Source organism: Sardina pilchardus, chromosome 20 (assembly GCF_963854185.1).
Source record: "Sardina pilchardus chromosome 20, fSarPil1.1, whole genome shotgun sequence".
In the NCBI taxonomy this organism is placed as follows: domain Eukaryota; kingdom Metazoa; phylum Chordata; class Actinopteri; order Clupeiformes; family Clupeidae; genus Sardina; species Sardina pilchardus.
The window spans coordinates 13,320,062-13,342,855 of NC_085013.1; the positions used below are offsets into that span (position 1 = coordinate 13,320,062).

General features: G+C 44.6%; 2 protein-coding genes across 3 annotated transcripts; one reads left to right on the forward strand and one right to left on the reverse strand.

The window, feature by feature from the left end:
* Positions 1-444: 444 nt before the first annotated feature.
* ptpn21 (protein tyrosine phosphatase non-receptor type 21) lies at positions 445-18,393 on the forward strand. Of its 2 annotated transcripts, XM_062522933.1 has the most exons (20): positions 445-905; positions 2,335-2,639; positions 3,265-3,434; positions 3,593-3,690; positions 4,539-4,606; positions 4,831-4,901; positions 5,512-5,599; positions 5,717-5,805; positions 6,018-6,105; positions 6,420-6,499; positions 6,629-6,736; positions 7,922-7,982; positions 8,286-8,364; positions 8,559-10,099; positions 11,729-11,869; positions 12,933-13,151; positions 13,760-13,888; positions 14,091-14,325; positions 14,522-14,682; positions 15,287-18,393. In XM_062522933.1, exons 2-20 carry the CDS (start codon positions 2,460-2,462, stop codon positions 15,413-15,415), a joined length of 3,735 nt encoding a protein of 1,244 aa, XP_062378917.1. In that variant the 5' UTR covers positions 445-905; positions 2,335-2,459; the 3' UTR covers positions 15,416-18,393. The 2 variants fall into 2 exon arrangements, with proteins under 2 accessions (XP_062378917.1, XP_062378918.1); XM_062522934.1 differs by lacking the exon at positions 6,629-6,736 and having other exon boundaries at positions 446-905.
* Positions 18,394-18,502: 109 nt separating this feature from the next.
* On the reverse strand, positions 18,503-21,654 carry fam98b (family with sequence similarity 98 member B). The gene is made up of 9 exons (XM_062523504.1): positions 21,519-21,654; positions 20,999-21,141; positions 20,780-20,905; positions 20,519-20,691; positions 20,301-20,381; positions 20,082-20,198; positions 19,765-19,932; positions 19,428-19,593; positions 18,503-18,549 (listed from the first exon to the last, which is right to left on the reverse strand). Exons 1-9 carry the CDS (start codon positions 21,554-21,556, stop codon positions 18,503-18,505), a joined length of 1,059 nt encoding a protein of 352 aa, XP_062379488.1. The 5' UTR covers positions 21,557-21,654.
* Positions 21,655-22,794: the final 1,140 nt, after the last annotated feature.

The window sequence follows — 22,794 nt, forward strand, 5'->3', positions numbered from 1 at the left end:
TTAGGCACTGCAACTACTTAGCCTACAGTATGTCTGACTGTTGTCTCATAACGATTGCTTCATTTGCAGTGGTGGCAGTGTTTCGTTTGTAATAACAATGTATTTAATCATAGTCACGTTTCCAGGTTGTGGGCTATGAGGCAATTTGTCAACGGTGAACAAAGGTCTGCCATTTCGGCTATCAACTTGACATCAACATGTAGTCAATTTTGAGAGGTATGTAGTAGCTCAAACTTATTTTATCCCATCAGCTACAGTCTGTTGTTATTCTTAATGTATGCAGTAAGGAAGTCATTCTTAATAACAATAAAGTAAATACCTGTCCAGAAATAAACAATTTTCCAATTAAGTACAATTCTGACTGCTCTTGTGTGTCCAGCAAAACTTTGCGGCTACTCATTCGATCAGCAGAGCAGCTGTCCCATTCTTTGCATTTTCGCTGCCAGGCATTCCAGCTGTCTGATGTAATGGGCTCTGAATCAGGTTTGTATTAAGCCGCTCTAGAAAATCAATGCTCTGAGCTACAGTTACCGTCTGTCAGGAAGGACCTGAAGTCTACAGCAGTATTTAAGAGTTGTGTCTTTTATAAGGAACGCTGGCGATAGTGAAGTGAATAGAAAATGTCTGACAAAAATAACACTGACGAGGAACGCATAAAATAGACCCGCGGATGTGCATCACGCGCCAGGTTTATTGTTGGTAAGCCTGTCCTCGCAGGAAGTGAAGTTTGTGAGCTCCGAGAGTGACCCGAGGATCTCGGCATGCATTTACCTAGCCAGGCTAGCTAGTTGGTGAAGAAAACTTTTTGGATTACCAACACAACTTTAAAGACTCTGCACATTCGCTTTCGGATATAACTATTTTACAGTGGTTTTGTATCGACCGTGCATGGTCTCTAACAACAGGTAATTACTATGATATTCCTGCTTACTCAGGTTTAGTCATTTAAAAGTAACGCTAACGTAACCAGTTTTCTGTTGTGGTCGTTTTGGTGGCTAACATTAGCAAGCAAGCTAGCTATTGCTACGTATTTAGCTAATGTTAGTTAGCTCTGTAGCTGTAGTTTGTTTAGTTAAATGAAGCAGAGACAGTATCGATGAGCTAGCCATCCTAAGCCAGTGCTTTCTGTTGGCATTTTCTATGTCTGATTTGTCATATTTAGGGTTATCCGTTTCTCACTGCAAGTACCTAAAAAACGTATTTAGATAGCTATTATTGCTCAGTAAGAGTTTGGAGGAGTAACCCAACCAAGGGGTACGTAGCGTTAGGTAGCTCCTACCTAACGCCACTGTTTATTCAAACAACATTGATTTGCGAGCCTGCGCTTGGCACTTGTTGCTCCATTGCGAGTGAGGCATAGCCATTTTCAGTTAACGTTGGTAATTTATGCTGATTGTTTCACTTGTTTAAGTAAGTTACGTTATCTGTATTGAACGAACGAAATGTTCTGTGAGCATCCACAATTCCCGTTTCCATGTAGCGTTAATTGGTTGTTACAATACAATGTTACAATATTGGCTGTTAAATGACAGCAACGCTGTTTTAACTCGCCATTGTCAAGCTTTGTGAATGTTGTGACATGGGGAGTTTTGGGGGCTCCTCAGGCCAACTGACATGAACGTGACTTACTCGCAACATCAAATTGGTCAGATTTCGCATATTGCCTTTGCAGTCCTGTGTTGCGAGCAGTTCCATTGTTTCAGCTTGTTATTCTGCAACGCTAATCTGTTCTGCATTAATATGACTTTATCTAGGCAGATAACTTGCTTAACGCTAGCCAGTTAGGAAAGCAGCCAAAACAGATTTAGTGGTGGATTAGCTTACTAACTAAATCAATAGTGATGGCGGTCAGTAACGTTACTGTTCACATTTGTTCGAAGTGAACGTGGGTTACGTGTGCCAGAACTTCTGGAACTTCTCAAATATGTGGGCTAAATTCATTGTGTTATATTTTTGTTATGTTATACATTAAATTAATGTAAAACGTTCACAATGTTGAACTGTCAACTAAGCTCAGAGCTGTCAAAGGAACTGTCTACACTTAAAGTTAGGCTTCGTTGGACTGAATTGATGCTTTTTTTTTTGCCAATACATTTTATTCAACATTAGGACATCATTATCTGCCATTCATAATTCATGTGAAAGTTTTTTTTTTTTTTTTTTTTTTTTTAAATCACTTGCTTTCACATCTGCCAGTGTACAATCTGAGCTTAACCAATAACATGATTTGTCTTTTATTTCATCCAAGCATCTTGGAGGTACAGTAGGCATGTCAACTTGGCTTGTGCACTTTATCTTAATGACTGTGTATGTCTTCCCCCCCTATTATTGCAGGAATACATGCATCAACCTTGGACCCTTGTCTCTTACAATCTCAGACAGATGGGCATCATTTGATAAAAAAGATACATTGCAAAAATTCTTCCAAGTATTAACACCATCTCAAAGGACTGTAAAATATGCCATTGCCTTTTGGCTTAAAACTAAAAAGAACGCGAAGATACACCGTCTCCAGCAAGAGCTGCCTTGTCACACGCATTCAGCTGTTAAATGGCGAATTCGTTGAGTATACACTTTCTGTGGAAGGTACCGGCCAGGAATGTCTGGAAGCAGTTGCCCAGAGACTCGAATTACGAGAGGTACGTATTGTTTTGAAGTGCTGTTTTAAAACCGAATGTTTCAGCCCCATGTAATAACATAGTTGTATTCATGTAGCTTGCTGTTCAGTTGCATGATCTATCCAAGTCATGAGATTGAGCGTGATTTGTCGGCTATCATGGGAACAGTCTACCACAGTCAATTGTTGTGAATGTGAATTCACACACATTTCTTGAATTGTGAATTGAATGGTACTGCAGGGCCAGGGATGTACTGCACCAAATGGCTTACACAATTTGATCCCTATGTGAATGACAGTTACTTGTGGTGGTGACAAGTGTGCATTCAAAAAACGATTGCTCTCAAAACTGTTAATAATGTGTTTGTTGGGTTAGAACTCTTTCCTCTTAATTATCTCACCTTAAATTGATTTATCTGCCTCTTGTAACATTTCCAACCAGTAAAATGTGAACTAGTGGTTAGACAATCCTGCCACACGGGGTGAAGAGTGTATATTTTGCCTGTACTCTCATGACTAATATGTTGTAATATCATTAGTTTCAACAGAAACCTATTGCACTGAATAAGAAGACATTTGTGAGGAATTACTCATCATCCTTTAAAAATAGCTGTTGTCTGATGAAATTGTCACATGGTCTGTTTCAGATAACATACTTTAGTCTCTGGTACTTCAACAAACAAAACCAGCAGAGATGGATCGACCTGGAGAAGCCTTTGAAGAAACAGCTAGACAAGTATGGCTTGGAGCCCACAGTTTACTTTGGGGTGGTGTTCTATGTGCCGACTGTTTCCCAGCTACAGCAGGAAATCACACGGTAAGCAGTGGTTATTCATTCTCAGGGAATTGCATGTGACTGATGACTCTACAAAAACATATTTTACAGCCCTTGGTAACTTGCAGTGACATTCTTTGATGTGTATCAGTGCAAGAAGCAGCCTTATAACATGTTTGCTCCTCTTTCCATCTCTGCAGTTACCAGTATTATCTGCAGCTGAAGAAGGATATTTTGGAGGGAAGGATTCCCTGCTCCATCGAACAGGCTATCCGGTTGGCTGGACTAGCCGTGCAAGGTATGGCAAAGCTGTTGATGCTCGCAGAACTTAAACCAAGCACACATCACAAGGGGGGAGGGGGATGGCTGGAGTTCTCTCACCAGAGTGCAGGAGTGTGTACTGGGCCCGTGTTCCAGCCCTCAACAAGGCCGTCTCCAGCTTCTGCCCAGCAGAAGAATCTCAGACGCCGCCGGCAAAGATATATCTGGCAGCCAGCATTACTGGCCCAGTGTTAGCATTGCAGAGCCGCTGAGATCACCCACTCATTGCAACCAGGCCTCATCTGCAGGCCTGCCCGGGATCTCATGCAGTCGACAAGCATGCAGCGCACGCAGCCAATGCTCGCTCCCCTTACGCGTGGTGGAAGGCAGGGACCCCTTTGGCGGTCCAAGAGCTGTTTTCAGCCTAGGGCCCCACCACCACCACCACCGCCGCCCAGGATACCCTACATAGCTGTGAATATTTCTGACAGTCAGACCCAGTTCAGTGCTAATGTTGGACTACTTGCTGAATCACTTTCCTGCCATAGCAAAACCACCACCTCTGGTTGTCTAAAATTAGCCCCTTCGGTCACTGTACGCTGAGCAGCTCTCCAGAAATGTGTCACGCTATTCCAAACACGAGTGGCCAGTTTTAGTCAACCCTGCAGTGGGACACTGGCCACCTGCTCTGCAGCCCTGTTCAAAGAAGCCACTCCATTTGTGTTGAAAGGACTGCTTTGGGTGCCCCCATTGACTGGATCATTGCTGATCATTAAATAATTGGTCATGAAGTCTGCCTTATCTATTCATGGCAATGAAATAAAATGTGTGTTTGTTGAAGAAAATGGCCTGATCATGGATGCCTTTTCCCCCTTTCTACCTCAGCTGATTTTGGAGATTATAACCGCTATGAGTCCCAGGAATTTCTCCAGAAGTTTGTTCTGTTCCCCATTGTAAGTAAACAAGATCTAATATGAAGCACTTTGGCTTTTTTTTTATCAGAAAACAAAAATGTTTTTATTTTTGTGAATGCTTTGCGTCTGTGTAGACATGTTATGTCCGTGTAGACATTGTTGGCAGTTTACTTGAGTTCTTATAAACATGTCATGATGCCACTCCATACTCTCTGATGTGGTTTTTATGTTGCTTTGTGGCCTAACTGCTTTGCTTCTCAAAGGGCTGGATTCAGGATGAGCGAGTACTGGAGGAGGCCACTCAGAAAGTTGCCATGCTCTATCAAAACTATCGGTAAGCCCTTACACTGCTCATTTCTCCCTTGAGATACTTGTTGTTACATGTATGACACTTTTAGCATTTGGGCATTTTACATTTTCCTCTCTTATAAGCATGTGGATGGGTTATGCTCCGTTTCACTGGGATTCGCTACAGACCGACTCTAATGTTTTCACCTGGATCCATTTAACTCTGTGTTTAAGACCATCTGTTTGAGTCACTGGGCTGATTTATTACTCAGGCAGATAAAAGAAATCAATATAAGCAGCAGGCCAGAAGCTGTGAGGGGATACGGTTCAAAAACACCCGCTTCTTTCCATGGCAAACTCTTTGTTCAGATTCGTACATTTCTCAATCCCCTGTGTCTGGAATGGGCATAGCATTGGGCATTGTTGGATGAGTCCTGCCCAGAAGGGGTAGAATACTAGTCTAACTGTGTTGGGTTTCAGGTGTGAGGTCACGGAGTTCAGAGAAGCAACCGCAATCTAGATTATGTGCATGAAATGGATTCCTCACATTTTTTTAGTACTACAATGGATAATTGTTGTGATGTCTCGGCGATGACAGATCTGATAATGATTCGATTGTTATTTGTTTGTGACTGTCTGTGTCTGTGTGTGTGTAGAGGGTTACCAGCCCCGGAAGCAGAGCTGCTGTACATGCAGGAGGGGGAGAAGATGGAGGGGTATGGCCAGGAGACGTATCAAGCAAAGGTGAGAACAACTGGCCCCTTTACTGAACTGCATTTCATCTACAGAAGTTTGCCACACACTCTATTCAAGCAACACTCGATTTACCCATGTTCTCTTCTGCTGTTATTCTTGCCACAGGACAACCAAGGCACGGACATATTCATTGTGTCGTGTCTCGATGGGATCGCTGTCAAACATAAGAATGGCAAGCCACCTCTCATTTTCCGGTAAGAAATTTGGGTGTGGGTTTGAAAATAAAATGGTAGGTGTTGAAGCTTTAACCTCAAAAATACAGTGGGTGTGACATGAGCTGTGCCACAGCTAATTGTCAGCCTCCTCCATGTAGGTGTACCCTCTATTTTATTTTTCTTGGTGACATCAGTGGTGCTGTATGCCTACAGTAACACTCCTATTAATTATTTTCCAATTGCACGTCTAGGTGGAATGACATCAACAATATGACTCACAACAAGTCGTTCTTTGCATTGGAGCTAGCCAATAAGGAGGACACAATTCAGTTCCAGACTGTAAGTCTACAAAAGCCTTAGCTCATGGTCTTCCATCATCCTGCTCGTTTTCGAATTCTCTTTTTGGGACTTATAAATAGCGCAAAGATTGAATTAGCCCTTAGCGAGGCCTTCCAGTGGTGTCTGCTGAGTCCACGCGTATGTGTATTTATTTATAGGCAGGCCGCTGTTTTTGTGTCTGTCTGCCGCAGAGATCCCCACTAGTCATATAAAACCCTCTAGTGTTGCTTTGTAGTTTCCGTCAGAGAATTAGGTGAATAATGCCGCTTTTGTTCCAGTTTTGAAAACTTTTTGTTTTGTTCTTGAATTTGTAGGAGGATATGGAGACCTCCAAGTATGTCTGCAGAATGTGCCTGGCACGACACAAGTTTTACAAAATTAACAAGAGCAGCCTGTAAGTTATCCACTTTGCTCTTTCTTTCCTCTGTCTGGATGTAATTTTTCTTCTGTGCGTGTGTGTGGGTGGGTGGGGGTGTGTGTGTCATGACCTGTCGCCTCACTCCTCTCCCTTTCCTGTCTCCAGAGAGGAGGGGGACTCCACGCCTCCCGAGGGCTGGCAGAAGTCCATTCTCACTCTCTCCTTTCCTCGCTTTCCAATGCTCTCTCGTCCCTCTCTGCCTTCTAATAAGGGGTGAGCGCGGCTGCCTCCACAGCCTCCTGTGCATAGCACAACTGGCCTCTCCTTAGCATAGTAGCGGAAACCGAGGGCTCTCTTCCTACTTTTTGGATCCTCTAGATCCACTCTTCACATTTTAGTCACCCAGTTCAATTAGTCCAAGACTTTGTAGCTTAATGGTAAAGCAAAGTGGATGATGTACATGTACATCCCAGCTAGGGTTGGGTATCGTTTGGGTTTTATCCGATACCGGTGCTAAATCGATACTTTTAAAATTATGCCGATGCCTGAACTGGTACTTTGTTTTTAAAACAAAATGCCCAAACTAATGGTTGAAAGCATGACATTGCTGTTTTTTGACTGATTAGACGAATTGGAATACTGTGTATTCAATTAAGTTAGTTACCTACGTATTGATATTTTTGCAAGCAAACTTTTAGCATGATCTTCAGATTCGTTGTGATGCTGTATGGGCCTCATGTGAATGAATGTGATGTCATCTTGTTGTGCGGAGGCTTTCTGAGTTCACATTACAACTTTGCTGATAACAGGCATTTTTAAAAAAATAAATGTTTTCAGTGCATTTTCAAGCTTCATGTGTAAACTAGGATGTTGCTGTTGTGTCATAGCTTGCTACATTGCTTGTGTGTAGTTATTCCTAGATTTCGACTAGAGCTTGTGCTTTAAAGTAGACCACTTTGGCATGGGCTCACGCAAGCAGTCAAACTCGGTCTACTAGCCTATGTGGTGCACACTGCTCTGCTTTAAGCAAACACATCTTGAAGGGTTTATGTTAGTTAACTGTATAGGATGTGGTGCTATCAGAACAAGACATTAGAGCTAGCACATGATGTGCAGTGATGCCTTGTATTTAAAATAAGCAAATTGCCAGAGATTTAAGTGGCACCAAAATTCATATTGCTATTCAATGTTACGTTTTCGCCGACACCGGTGCCATATAAGAACTGAGTTTCGATACCCAACCCTAATCCCAACCATGAGCTCTATTATCAGGATAAAGTAATTAAGCGTAAGCATGGCTCTCATGATGACAGCGATGGCTCCAAGTCTGCCACATGTTGATTCCATAAACAAGATTTGACCAGGAATTTGATCAGGAATGCTTTTGGTGTTAAGAAAATGCTCTGGGTACAATATGCAAATCAATTCAATCTAATTCTTGTCTGATATGTTTGACAGCCAAACACAGCCTACCACTGTGAATCCAGTGCGACGGCGATCTTCCACAAGAATGTCTCTGGTGAGTGAGTGCTCCTCTCTCTCTCTCTCTCTCTCTCTCTCTCTCTCTCTCTCTCTCTCTCTGCGCCTCTCTCTCCCTCTCTCTCTCTGCTCTCTTTCTATTCTCTCTCTCCCTGCTCTGCTCTGCTCTCATTTGTGGAAGGAAGCTCATAACAAGCGCTCTCTCCCTACAAAGGTCCACTCTTGGTTTTATATTGAATTCCCAGTTCTATTTCTAAAATGGGTCATGTGCACCACAGCCCAACATTGCTGTTTTGTGTTGTAAACATGGTTTCCATTTTTTTTTCTCCTCCTCCTCTTAAAGCCAAAGCAGCCCTACATGATGGCGCCCCCACAATTGCACTACAATGGCCATTTCACTGAGCCTTACACATCCTCCCAAGGTAAAGCTTTCAGCCACGAATGCGGAAAATAAGAATGATATTACAAAGCTATAAAACGACTTTGGTCGTGGTGTCTTGACAATACGAGTTTACCAGATGACTAAACATTGTCTGGCTTGTTTTATTGCCAGTTTATGGTCACTACCGTTAACCTTTGATTTGTTTATGTTGCTGGTTTTCGTTTGATCCCGCAGACAACCTTTACATGAACAGCCAGAATGGCTACTACTATCACTCCCAGACCAGTCTGGACCGCTCGCCGCACGAGTACAACGGGCGCCTGCGCAACGGCAGCGTGTACAGCGCCCACAGCACCAGCTCGCTCAACAACCCGCAGCACTACCTGCAGCCCTCGCCCATGTCCTCCAACCCCAGCATCACGGGCAGCGACGTCATGCGGCCCGACTACGTGCCCTCGCACCGCCACAGCGCCCTGCTGCCGCCGTCCTACCGCGCCACGCCCGACTACGAGACGGTCATGCGGCAGAAGGGCCAGCCGGGCGGCGGTGGCGGCCCGCGGCACATGGGCCACGGCGTGGAGCGCCAGAGCCACTCCATGCGCAACCTGAACATCGGCAGCTCGTACGCCTACAGCCGGCCCGACCCGCTGGTGTACAGCCAGCCGGAGATCCGCGAGCACGTGCCCGGCGGGCAGTACCCGTTCCACCTCAACTACAGCTTCCACAGCCCGTCGCACCCGTACCCGTACCCGGGCGAGCGCCGGCCCGTGGTGGGCGCCGTCAGCGTGCCCGAGCTGACCAACGTGCAGCTGCAGCAGGCGCAGCAGGAGTACCAGGCGCCCAACATCATGCGCACGCAGGTGTACCGCCCGCCGCCGCCCTACCCGTACGCGCACCCGCGGCCGGCCAACAGCACGCCGGACCTGTCGCGCCACCTGTACGTGAGCAGCAGCAACCCGGACCTGATCACGCGGCGCGTGCACCACTCGGTGCAGACCTTCCAGGAGGACAGCCTGCCGGTGGCGCACTCGCTGCAGGAGGTGAGCGAGCCGCTGGTGCTGCCGCCGCGCATGCACCCGCGCATGCAGAAGCGCAACTCCATCGAGATCGCCGGCCTGGCCTACGGCCTGGAGGGCATGCGCATCAAGGAGCGCACCGTGTCCGCCTCGGCCGCCGAGATCCACATGCCGCCGTCCGCCGCCGCGCAGCAGCAGGTGCAGGCGGCCGCCTCGGCCTCCGAGCTCAACGCCCTCCTGGAGAGGACCGTCAAGGACGAGGAGGAGGCCGGCAGCAAGGAGGACGTGCGCTACGGCCACAAGAAGTCCCTGTCGGACGCCACCATGCTGGTGCACAGCAGCAGCGGCGAGGAGGAGGAGTTTGACGACGAGGGCGGCCGGCACACGCCCCGCTCCCAGGACGCCATGGTGGGCGTAGGAGTGCCGGTGCAGGTGGAGCAGCACCTGGCGGCCCTGGGCGTGGGACAAACGCCGCGGGAACCCCCTCCCGCCTACCCCTTTCCCACCGCCCTCGACCAGATCCTGTCCGGCCCCATGAGCTACCAGCCCCACCCTCCCATTCACGAGGCTGAAGCCGAACCGCTCTACCAGCCCATGGATCGCGTCGCCATAGGGAACCCCACCGCCATGATCCCCTCCATGTCTGACGGAGACCTCAGCGGTCCTGGCAAAGGCAAGGCCAAACGCGACGGCCCCAAAAAGCGCCCCGTCTCGGACGTGCCCGCCGGGAGGAGACTGATCGAGGGCCTGCCCCCTGTGGTGAGCCGCCTCTTTAATTGTTTTCCCTGTGTCAACAGCGTCGTTTCCATGGCAGTCAGGTCTTGTGATGGCAGAGAGAACAATTGCGTAGTGTGTGTTTATGTGTGTGTTTTGTGTATGTGTGGGAGCGAATTGCGTGGTTTCAGTTGCAGATTAGTTTGTCTATCTGCACATGGTTCTCTGGTTCAGAAAAATACTTGCTGCAGCTGTCTAGCAGTTGAGTTTTTATTTTCATACTTGAATTTGAGAGGCATCATTGTGCAGAATTCTTGGCCCTATAACCGTCCAAATATGCATAATGAAGATTGTTGTGAAGTGAAAGGACCTATAGTGCAAGAGTCTCATCTCTCCAGAATGGCCGGAGGAGTTGTCTGATGCTTTAATGGTGTCCGCTGTAAAGCAGACTAGATTTAGCCTGGCAGGCTGTCCTAACCATGGCATCTGGGGTCTCAGCAAGGGGTGGGCAATCCTCCTGGAGGAGACAACCCTCATGTGAGGCACTGAGGATCAAATGCCTGCGGGGGGATTAGATCGACAGGTCTGTAGGGCTGTGGTCAAACTAGCCGTGGACACGGTTGGTTTGGGTAGCCTAGCCTGGGTTAGTCAGCACAAATGGAAAAAGTAAACTGTATCAGAAAGGGATAAGTTAAAAAGATACTGCGGAGATTAATGTACATTGATTCGTATAAAGTTAATATTCAGAACAAATTCAGATGTTTCATATAATTGAATCAATGTACAGTAGCCATCAGACCAGTATTGTAATCTAAAACCTGCAGTGCAATTGACATTATGAAGTGTTCCTTATTACATTTCACATTTTAGTGACATTTTGGGTTAAGTGTGATGCTTCAGATGTTTGATTCATATGATGGAAAAGAGGGTGAACAAGGATGCCTTTGATGGCTCATCTGATTTGGCTGTTGGACCTTTACAATCGCATGTATGCATTGTACATACACACATTGCTCGTCGAAGTAATATCTTGAAACATTTGCAGAATTGATGAATCAATAGTTGTCAAGGGCATCTTGAGGACATTTACGATCATGACGTGTAGGCTGAGTGCATTTATCTTCTCTATAACGTTAAATGCTCTTATTCCATTATAGTAGTAGCGTAGTGTAGTATAATAATAGCAGCAGTAGTAGTAGTAGTAGTAGTAGTAGTAAGCTCATTAGTGGCTAGTAAGCTAATTAGCTAGGAAGCCCAACCTTAATGCATTGCGTTTGTTTTGAATGGCTACATCTGAGAAAGGACTGTCAGTGAAATTCCATTAGGTTAGTTAGTCTGGTGAGTTGGGACAAAACATAAGCGAACTATACTTTTTCATTCTGTCCACTTATTTGTACATTGTGCCCCTGTCACCATCTGGCATGATGAGCGGTGCAGACGGGTTGTCTTGTGTGCATGACGGCAGCAGGAATGTGACGGCCAAACCTGTTGGGCAGGACTGTCCACATTCCAGCAGGGGCTGCTGCTTTGACGTCACACCTACCTGAGAACACTTGCTCACAACACACACACACACACACACTCTCTGTCTCTGCAAACATTAGCGTTTGCCTCTCATCACCTTCTCTTACTCTTTCTCTCCCTCTCCCTCTTTCCTGTCTTGGCATCATGAAGGGCATGAAGAGGGGCTCGCGAACAGATCCAAAGAAGATGGGCCAGCTGAAACTGGGCACGCTCAATGGCCTGGCGCACACCCGCTTCGCCACACACGACGAAGCCAAGGACGAGCCGGAGAGGGCGTCTAATGACGAGAGGGTAAGGGCTGTATTCGTTATCTAAGATACTTCTAGATGGAAGGGCGGATTAGATGTGATTCATCTGCTTGACCGTAACTGATGTAACTGAACCAACTTTGAACTTTATTTAAAAAAGTAATATATGTTTCTTTTTTATTGAGACAGTTTTCATCTTCAGAGTAATTTTCATTTCCAGAGTGAATATATAGCTACCTATAGCTAAATAACATTGTGTTATACACTGCCCTCAAAAAATATTGGAACACATGCTTAAAGTAAAATATAAAAGCATCTTTTGGAAATTGATCTTAGTGCCTTAAATGATGAGTTTTATTTTTATTTTTAAAGGCCAGTTATTTCATGGATCCAGGACACTATGCACCCTGAAAGTCCCCTTGGCCTTTGGAATTAAAATAACCCTACATCAACACTATACCCTTCACCATATTAAGAGATTGGCATGCTTTTATGTCAGTTACTAGCTATTAGCTGGTATGAATTGCATTGAGCTCAATGAGAATGAAACCAGATAATTAGCTAACAGCTAATAACTGACATAAAAGCATGATGTCCTTAAAGGTTGAATATTTCCTCATTTTTTCATTTAAGGCATATGCTGGCATCAATTTTCAAAAGATGATTTTTATATTTAACTTGAAGCATGTGTTACAATACTTCTGGAGGGCCACTGTATTAAATGGATAAATTGTCCTAAACAACCGGGGCAGTTCAGCTGAGTTGTAAGTGCATTGGTAGATGAAGCATAGTTATGCTTTCTTAGTTTGGTTGACTGAGTCTGCAGTTGTGCTGAAATGGAGCAGCAGTGCCTCAGGGTTGTGCACTAGAAGGGAATACCTGCCGCCTCGTCAGGCTTGGAAAATGAATGTCCTCATCACGCTAAATGCTTCTCTATGAAATCAACTGTTTATGGATGTGTGTTTGTTTTTCAGCCATTTAGAACATCATTCATTTTCAGAAATGCAAACACTTCAAAATGAGAATCCTAATGATAACCCAGGACCATTGTATGCCTGTGTTGAAGAGTTAAAGCCTCCTCTGCCTTTTGATCCTTCCCCCTGCAGTGCAAGCTCCTGGAGCAGCGTCTGGAGCAGGGCAACGTGTTCGCCGAGTACGAGCAGGTGGCCAAGCGCCGGCCGGCCGCCGACTGCACCTTCGCCCTGCTGCCCGAGAACGGCGAGCGCAACCGCTTCCAGGACGTGCTGCCCTACGACGACACGCGCGTGGAGCTGGTGCCCACCAAGGAGAACAACACGGGCTACATCAACGCCTCGCACATCAGGGTGAGCCCCGGGATGTTGGCATTATCTGCTGCTTTAACTAATGTCCTTTAATTACTGGTTCCAATTCTAAGAGGAGAATAAGCCCCTTACTACATCACAGCAGGCTTCACACAGGGTGGTTCACAGTTGTGCCAATCAAGGCGCATGGCAGCCGTTTTGATATTGCTTGATTCTGCTGATGGACTCCTTAGATTTTACTGATCGATTGTCAAGACATTGGTGTATTAAGGATGGTAACTATTGGCCTTGTCTCAGTAATCCTTTAACGTCTGGAATTCGGTGTTGTGAAGGACAAAGTATTGCTAGAAAGATATCGGCGTGTAGTGCATTGGTCTATTCACTTCTCATGCAGTCTCTGCCTGGAGACTGGTAAGGGCTTACGGCACACAGCCATAGATATCACAGTAATCGGCTGAGCCCTGCGGTTGGGTTCATTTCATAAAAGGCAACAGGTCTTCATTCCAGACTGATGATGCTTCACACTCGGGAAGTTTATGCTCTATTTATAGCACCTGACTGCTTCAGATAAGGATGTGTTGTGTAGAATTCCCCTGCTTTCCAGGATTGGACTGATTTGCCCCTGTGGCTCCCCCCCCCCCCCCCCCCAGGTGACGGTGGGAGGAGATGAGTGGAGCTACATTGCCTCCCAAGGCCCCCTGAACAACACGTGCCAGGACTTCTGGCAGATGGTATGGGAGGCGGGTGTGGCCATCATCGCCATGGTGACCGCTGAGGAGGTGTGTATTTCGTTTTGCTGGCATCTGGAGTGACGTGCTTATTACAGAGTTGTTTGTGTGTGAGCTAATGAATGCTTGGGTACATATGACTCACATTGAGACGCATAGTGTATCGTCACTTCGCCCCAAAGCGTTTTTCGTAACGCTACACATTATGACGTTTTTTTCCCTGTGCCTCATGACCTTGCGACCTCACACACAGGAGGGCGGCCGCGAGAAGAGCTTCCGCTACTGGCCGCGGCTGGGCACGCGCCACAACACGGTCACCTACGGCCGCTTCAAGATCACCACGCGCTTCCGCACCGACTCCGGCTGCTACGCCACCACCGGCCTGAAGATCAAGCACCTGCTGACGGGCCAGGAGCGCACCGTCTGGCACCTGCAGTACACCGACTGGCCCGACCACGGCTGCCCCGAGGACTTCAAGGGCTTCCTTTGTGAGTGGGGCGGCCCCAGAACGTTATATTTACATTTCCTGAAAATAGGGGGAGGAAACCTACTCCGATGCGCATTTTTTCCTGAGCCGTATTGAGTAACACTCAGAGAATGTGAATGAGTCGGATTGAAACTCTGCTCCACAATGGGTTGTAGAATGGAGGCAAGTCTAATCCATTCATTTCCTTCCTTCCCCAGCGTACCTGGAGGAGATCCAGTCTGTGCGACGGCACACCAACAGCACCAGCGATCCAAAGAACACAAACCTGCCGGTCCTGGTGCACTGCAGCGCGGGGGTTGGCCGCACGGGCGTGGTCATCCTGTCTGAGATCATGATAGCCTGTCTGGAACATAACGAGGTACATCTGCGCTCTGTTTTCTGTGGCACACGCTTCCACACCACATTAGCACACGTTACGCCAGCCACACGTGGAGGGGAAGGACATCTCGTGGCTAGACGTGGTTGTGTCGAGCACCAGATTCAATCATGTAGTTGTCTTCCAAGGGCTGCGGTTGGCTTGGTAGTAGATTAGCTGCTGCCAGCATCAGTCTTTTTGTGTCCTGTGGCAAACATCTTTGCAGTGTTGATTCAGTAGATAATTGCAGTTACACATGTGTTGTGTTAAAGATGACTTATGATTATGCAAGAATTGTATGCAGACCCTATGTCTCATAGCTGCCAAACCCACACCTCTAAAACGGTTTCAGTATGTTCTAGTTGAAATGAAATGAGAAAGGGGATTAGACAATTGTCAGTATTGACAATACTGGACATTTTGTGACCAGTTCCCATAGAGCACTGTACAAGAAAGTAATAAGCCAAAGATATTTGATCTGCCAGCCAGTTAGTTAGTTTACCTTCTCTGTTTCCTCTTCTGTTCTCTGGTAGAACATTGACCTAGAGGTATGAAAGCCACAAGTTGACGCTGACCATATTTCTCCCTCTCTTTTGTTCTCCCTCAGATGCTGGACGTCCCGACGGTTCTGAACATGCTCCGCCACCAGCGCATGATGATGGTGCAGACCGCCGCGCAGTACACGTTCATCTACAAGGTGCTCATCCAGTTCCTCCGAAACTCCAGACTCATTTGAAGCACCGCGGTCACCTGGGGGACGTTGCGTCTCGGGACCGTTCCTCGTCCGAAGGACCCAGCCCTCCGAGACACCATCCTCCAGCCTGACGAGACACCTTCCTCCAGCCTGACGAGACACCTCCCAGTGCTTGCTCCAGTTCGGCTGCAGAAGTGCAGCCTGGAGCTCCATGCTAGCATTGGACTGTGGAGAATGGGGGAGCCCTGTCTAAGCCTCTTCCGCAGCTGGCTCTCCCTGTCAGTATTAAAGGAAAAGGTGGGACTTGGATGTGAAGTGGGTAGATACAGAGTGTTGATTTTATTTTATTTTATTTTATTTTATTTTAAATATCAGTATTAAGAGATTTCACTATGGGCGTTTTACACTATACCATTACAGCTGCAAAACCCCCAAGCACTTTTACACTTTTGCTGTAAATATCAAACAATGCTGAAGCTGCAGTTCTTAAAAAGATATCTATATTTGGATAAATATATTAACACTATTGACTGCAGGACTTTTTTAAAATGTTGTTGCTCTCGATCATGGCTGATGCTTGATATTGGAGGAGATTGAAGAACTGTTTTTTTCCTTTGCCTTTTTTTTTTTTTGCCTTTGTTATAATGGTTCAAATGAAGGATACGAGTGTATATATTTCAGATGACGATGCAAGAGGAAGTTGAGATTTATCTTAAGGTATATGTGTGTGTTTGGGTGTGTGTGTGTGTGTGTGTGTGTGCCTGTGAATGTGTGTGCGTGCATGTGTATGTACATGCATTTGTCTGCTTGAAACAGAGAGGACTGGCCCTCGAGACTCATGTAACAGGGCTTGCTGTGCAGGTTGTATGTGTTCTTTGTAAACTAGAACAGAGCTTCCAATTACCATTTGGACCTCCAAAACAAAGTATTGCAGTCATTTAAAATTTTTAATATATATCTATATTTTTTACAAATGCTAATTTGTAAAGCTGTGAGATCATTTTAGGAGTGCTCTTGGACTCACAACCAAAGAGTGCATTTTGGAAAGTTTGGATGTGAGACACATTACACATGTTCTGATTTCATAACCGAAGGCCCTAGTGACTAGTCACATCAATTGGAGTCCAAGTCCACCAAAGACTCTTGACTGCAGCAAATGTGTTCAGGCTAAAGGAGACACGCTGCAGAGCTGTATGAGAGAAGGACTTCAGGCGTTTAGTAGGAGGTTTTGCAGTTGTTGAAATGGTATGGAGCTGCGTGGCACGGTGTGCTGCACACACTACTGCATGGCCTGATTCCAAATTCAGAAGTGAAGCGCAGGGTGAGGCTAACAATAGGGGCCCTTTTGCACTCATATCCACTCGTGCCACAACATGATGAAGGCTAATGTTTCAAAAAAGCACTAATCTTTTCCGGCCTTCATTTACCATCACCTTCAATGTTCTCTTAGCTGAACTCTAGTCACACCCCAAAGACCGCTGTAGGACACTGAGCATCACAATGAATCCGTATCACTAAAACTCAGACTACAGGTTGCATAGAGAAACCTGATTGTCAAAGCACAAGCGTACACTACACTGAGATAAAACTGGTGTAATCTTATATAATTTACATGCAGTCTGTCTTGAAAAGTGCCTGTTTATTTTTTTTATTCATATTTTTTTTTAGCAAATTTAATTGATTCTCGTACAGACAATAGATTGTGAATGACAATCGTTTGAAATCAAGATATCAAGATGCCATGTTTTGTGCTTGTATTTCCTCAATCGAATCATTCTGACGTATGTATAAAGCAAACACTCATTGGATTTTCAGGGACCTCTTTTAGACTCTAGCACAGGGTCAAATTGTAAGGTTTTAAGAGACTGCTACGAAATCTATAGCTACGCAGATTTCAATTCAACTGCTGCTGTTTTGACAGGAGTTGAGAAGGCGTGTGCCTTGGATTTGAGATTTGTGGATTATGATTGGCTAACCCAGCCGGCGTGCAATAGTTCCCTTGCTTTGGTGTACTGTATCGCTGGCATGATACATTTTGGCCTCCACTGTTGCAAAGACAGGCCCATCTTGTTGAGCCCAGCCTCCAACTAATGGGGTAGTCTAACTCGGCGCAACTAGTAAATTCAACAGATACATTTGCATTTGGCCATCTTCATCTGTCTGAACTACTCATACGATTTCCACAAATGTTTCTTCAAAAAATGTAGAACATTGTGAAAGAAGAGAAACCCTCATCAGTTGCTACACAGTTGAATGTGTAATCAAGGTGTAGCCCACCGGTGTGTTCACTCCAGTTAAATACAGTACGCCTAATCCTACCTAGCCAGCTATTTTGTTTTGTTATTTTTATTGTTATTAATATTATTATTATTATTATTTGAAGGAGTAAATTGATGTTTCTGTTTGTCATTTATCATGAGTGAAACTGGAAAAAAGGACTAGCTGAGGGCTAAGAATAACTGGATCCTGATAGTCCATGAGGACCATCCTACATTTTACATTACTTTGAATGCGTTGGTCAGGTTGTTGAATCAAGTCTTACTGAATATCAGCCTTTTTAATTTGCTTACTGATGGCAAGACTGCAGAGTTTTGGCTAAGGTCAGGGGAGTATTTCCCCAAAGAGGATCAGAGTTCTTTCGATAACGGCAGAATGGATCCCCAATGCAACCTTTGTATTTGGTCAGTGTTTCGGATCTCTATGCTCCACTTGGCACCGTTATTGAAATCCAACTAGATCCTCCGTTGTGAAATACCCTTGTGATGTATTTGATTTAAGATTCTGTTACAATATAAAGTCATCCTCAGCTTTAAACATCACACTAGTGATGTGAAACAATGTACAAACTATCAAATGAACAAAGTGGTATTCTACTGTAAACAAATTTATTTAGAAGAAACTTTTTTGCTAAAAATAAATATTTGCAGATATGGACTGTGGAGTTTCATTGGTGTCCTTAAGTTGTTTTTTTTAACTCTTGTCTGCCATCTACTGGATAATTATGAGACTTCTTCAGCTCTTACTGTAGTAGAGCACCAACTGAGTAGAGACTTGCCCCTTCTTATAAAGAATGCAAAGCTAGTTAACTCATACTTAACTCATCAAAACACTGAAGTGGAATTCCTGTCCTCAGTAATTAAGGTTGGGGAACCCATAGATGTCCATTGAGAAGGTCACTATGTTTTGAGATCATAAAAGGGAGTTTATTCATCAAACTTCATCCACATTCATCTCACTTTATCTAATGAAGGAGGTCTACTTTCAGTAACATTTAGGCTAGTAAGACTCTTGTGTTGATATAACATACTGCAAATATACTTGAACTCAACACACTTTGCTTCTTTCTCTTCCCCCAGGTTGTTAAAAATGCTAACTGAAGACTGAGGTTAATGCCATGTTTCTCATAGCTCTAAATTATATTAGTTTATTCTTAATTATATTAGTTAGTATATCGAAGTAAAAAACATACATACATTTTTTAAAACATATGAACAGCTGCTTGTGAATTCCTGAATGCCTAAAAGCCTCAGACAGTGGACATACTGTAGGAACACTTTTGAAGAGTCTCAGGGGCTGCAAATGTAAAAGGGCAAAACCCTCCATGGTTGCAGGATCAGAGTCTGAGTGAGGAACGAATGTTTAAATCATTTAATTGACAGAATTTATGAAGCCATTCAGTGTCACTTCTCACACATTTAAAATACATGATAAGATAAGAAAAGAAAAAAAATCAAACCATTTCAAATCTACAGATACTTCAAATTCTCACTGAAAATGAGAAATGAAAATGCATGTACAGTATTTAAGTTGTATTTCACTTCAAACAAGTTTCACGTAGTGCTCATATTGAGACTGGGTGTCTATCTTATTTAAAAAAAATGCACTGAAATATAAAACTAATACCCTCCCTTGCCCCAGTGGCCTTTTCCACCTCCACCATGGCTCCAACCACCTTTTCCTCCACTCCTACCACCACCACCACCACCACCACCACCTCCTCCTCCTCCACCACCCCCCCAACCCCCACCCCCTCCCCAACCACCACCACCACCACCACCACCACCACCACCACGGCCTCCGCCCCATCCTCCATAGCCACCACCTCTCCCACCTCTTCCTCCTCCCCCATCTTGCCTCCTCTGCCAGGGAGGCATCTCTGGTGGTGGGGCCTGAATCTCAGAGGGACGCCCACCACGGTCCGGCACTCTGCCCATCAGGACCTGGGGAACAGAAAGTAACGCTGAGTGACACATTGCACATCATCTACTTCAGAGAGCACTGCTCCTACATACCATGGCCTATAATCAAATGCCTGACCTCTTTGGAAAACTTTGTCTATACTTTGCAGAGAACAGACAGCCGTGATCAAATTCAACAGTGGCAGAACTTACCTTGTTGACGGCACATGCCGTGTTTTCTCGAGTCGAGCCACTGCTGGTCTTCACCACATTGCAGATATCCTCTCTGGCAGCGAGAAGGTGAGCTACATCTATTGATGACTTCAGCTGTAAGGAGTGTCTCTTTGGCTGATAGACTCTTGCCATACAGTCAACTCTTTCCTTTGACAAAAAAAACCCAACACAATAATATTTAAATAACTGGTGCTCCAGTTTAGATCTTTGAGAAAATAGGAAGATGTGCTAGCGCATGAAAAAAGATTTCCTCTTGCTTTTCCAAGCTAGTGTACATACTTTCATACACATCTTACCTTTGCTCTGTCAGACCAGCCAAATGACTGTACAGTGACATCAAGCCGTTTAATCAGCATTCTGCGGCGACACTGATACTCAGAGGAAAGAAGCGCATTGATCTTTTCCAACTTCATCTGAAGAAACAGGAAAAATGAAATGATTTATGAAAACAAACCAGAGCTTATATAACTAAAATATAATATGTGGTATGCCACTTAAATAGAGCGTAGTCGTACCCACTGTTCATTACTGAAGGAATGTTTGAATACTGGTTTTCCAATGTGATCTTTTGGGACATCTTTCAGTAAAGATTTAATCTGAAATCAGAAAAGTTTTTACGTTTTCAAAATAATGACGTATTACCCACCAGAGCACAAACACCCACTGATTGATTAAACTTACTCCCAGGTAACATCAAAGTGACATTGACAACCATTAGAAATGCTGACCTCACCTTTTCTTCTATTATGGAAAAGACATTTTCAAGTGTGTCTTGATGTGACATTTGCAGTGTTTTGCAGATGGCTTGGATATCCCCGGCTGGTGAGTTTTTAGATTCATGACCAACATGCTTGACTGGTTTGCTGTGGACTATTTGTGCTGCTTGCAGCTCAGATGCCAAATACACTGTGTAGTAAGCAGAATTAACATTTAGTACTTATACAGATAGAAAAATATATTTTGTGTAAAACTCGAACACATACACAACACATACGCAGGAGCTTTAGGCAATCCTTCTTCTTGCTGAGCTTCCCTTCCATCAACTCAGAGACGATGCCTTGGTAAGGGCAAGACATCTCCTTCAGTAGAGCACCAATTTCGAGGTGACAGCCATCTCCACCTTTACAAACATGGAGTTTTATTGAATGTGTTGACATGAACATGAAACCTGCATAGAAAAATATATCGTTTAACGATGATGTTCAATGCCTACTTGAAACCAGGGACGCATCTATCTCTTGAGTGTGTTTCATTCGGGACATCAACCAGACACAAAGGTTGACATACTCGGCAGATGACATGCCTTCCTCCGATGCCATTGACAAAGCCTTCTCGTCAAGGAGAGGTCCATCGTATCTGCAGACAAATTAGGGAGAGTAACTTTATTAGTGAATATCAGGCATTAATAGCCTACCCAACTATGCGAAAAAATAAGATGGTGGTTTTTGTTACGGTCATGAAAGAAATAGGCCTAGTAAATTTGTGAATGGGCTGGCATTAAAACCAACAGAATAGGTTTTTTTGAGTTGTAGTCCTAACCAATAAGTAACACAACTCTTGCGGTGTACACCAACATTAGCGAGCCTTAACATAAACTAGCATTTGCCTTTTTATCGATAGCTACTAGTAAACATTAGCAGTCGTCTGAACACGCAGACACACTCAGCAGCAACCATGCATCACATAGGTTAGCCTACATCATGCAGCTCGGCGTTCACTTTTGTTGTCCTTACCCAAGTTGTTCAAGAGCATCTAATACATCGCTTTCCATTTCAAAAAGAGTAGACTACCTAGTACGCATGGGACAATTGAAAAAAAAAATCTTACTTTCTATCAATTTATAAGTAACACACACCACATTTTATGTGTGTGAGCAATTATCTTCCGTGTAGAACAGCGACTAGAATCGAAAGTTCCTAGGCAGTGTTGTGGGTTTTACAGTCTGGGTAGCTATCACAGGGGAAAAAAAAAACACATCAGCAATAGCTTATTGTGGATCACAGAAATGTGTGACTTTTACTGGTTCCAAACACTGACCTACAATCCCTTGCTTTCCTGATAGGTCAGTGGTTCTCTGACATCCCGAGTTCCCGACCCTATTACCCGCCTATTGACCTATTACCTGCCTATCTAATCTATAGCCTAGACCTTTAAGTCATAGAGTCATATATTGTATTATTTTGTAAAATGTGGTGGAATTTTGCCCAATTGTTTGTTTTATCAAAACAGAAGAAAATACAGGTCACTCAATGTGGGCCTATTGGCACTGCCAGTAGGTCACAGACAGTATTCTCTTATTAGTGTTTAGAGATAAAGGGATTACTTTGGCAAGTATGTCCAGTCAAGTGCACCTCTGTAATGTGATGCTCATTTTTATATCCAATTGCTTATAGGGACTTGAGGTAGGCTTTCATAATAGCCTAATACAAAAAAATCTCAGCACAAAAGCGTGTCTGCACAAGTTTGTCTAAAGTCAAAGTCCTAAAGATCTGCTCCCTAACTGCCCACTGCAGTCTTCTAAGAGTCTGTTGTGTCGACCAGTATAAACACTAGGTCAAAGTTAGGTTTGTATAATATACTATTGTTTTTTCCATTAAGCCATTGATTGAATTGACAAATAGTATACAAAGGTGTTTGCCAAATCCCTTAACCATAACCATAATATCTCTAGAGCATTTTGTAGTTATCTGACTGTTATGACCTCAACAAACAAGGAATGTCCATTTCTTGATGCTATTCATACCGGTCTCAACTCCGGCGCTTTATTACCTGTTTATTACTCATTGTAGAACACACACATGAGAAGAAGTTTTTCATCACCTAGCAACCAGCTCCACGACACCTCATACGTCATCACTCACTCTTGCTCTCACACCACACGCACACGCAGGCAATACAAAAACAGTATGCCACATATAAAACTCCCCGTTATGACACTGACATTGAGGTTTCAGCAGGATTTTTTCCCCCTGCTAGACCAAAGGTTGCCTGTGCCTGTGTAAGTGTAAT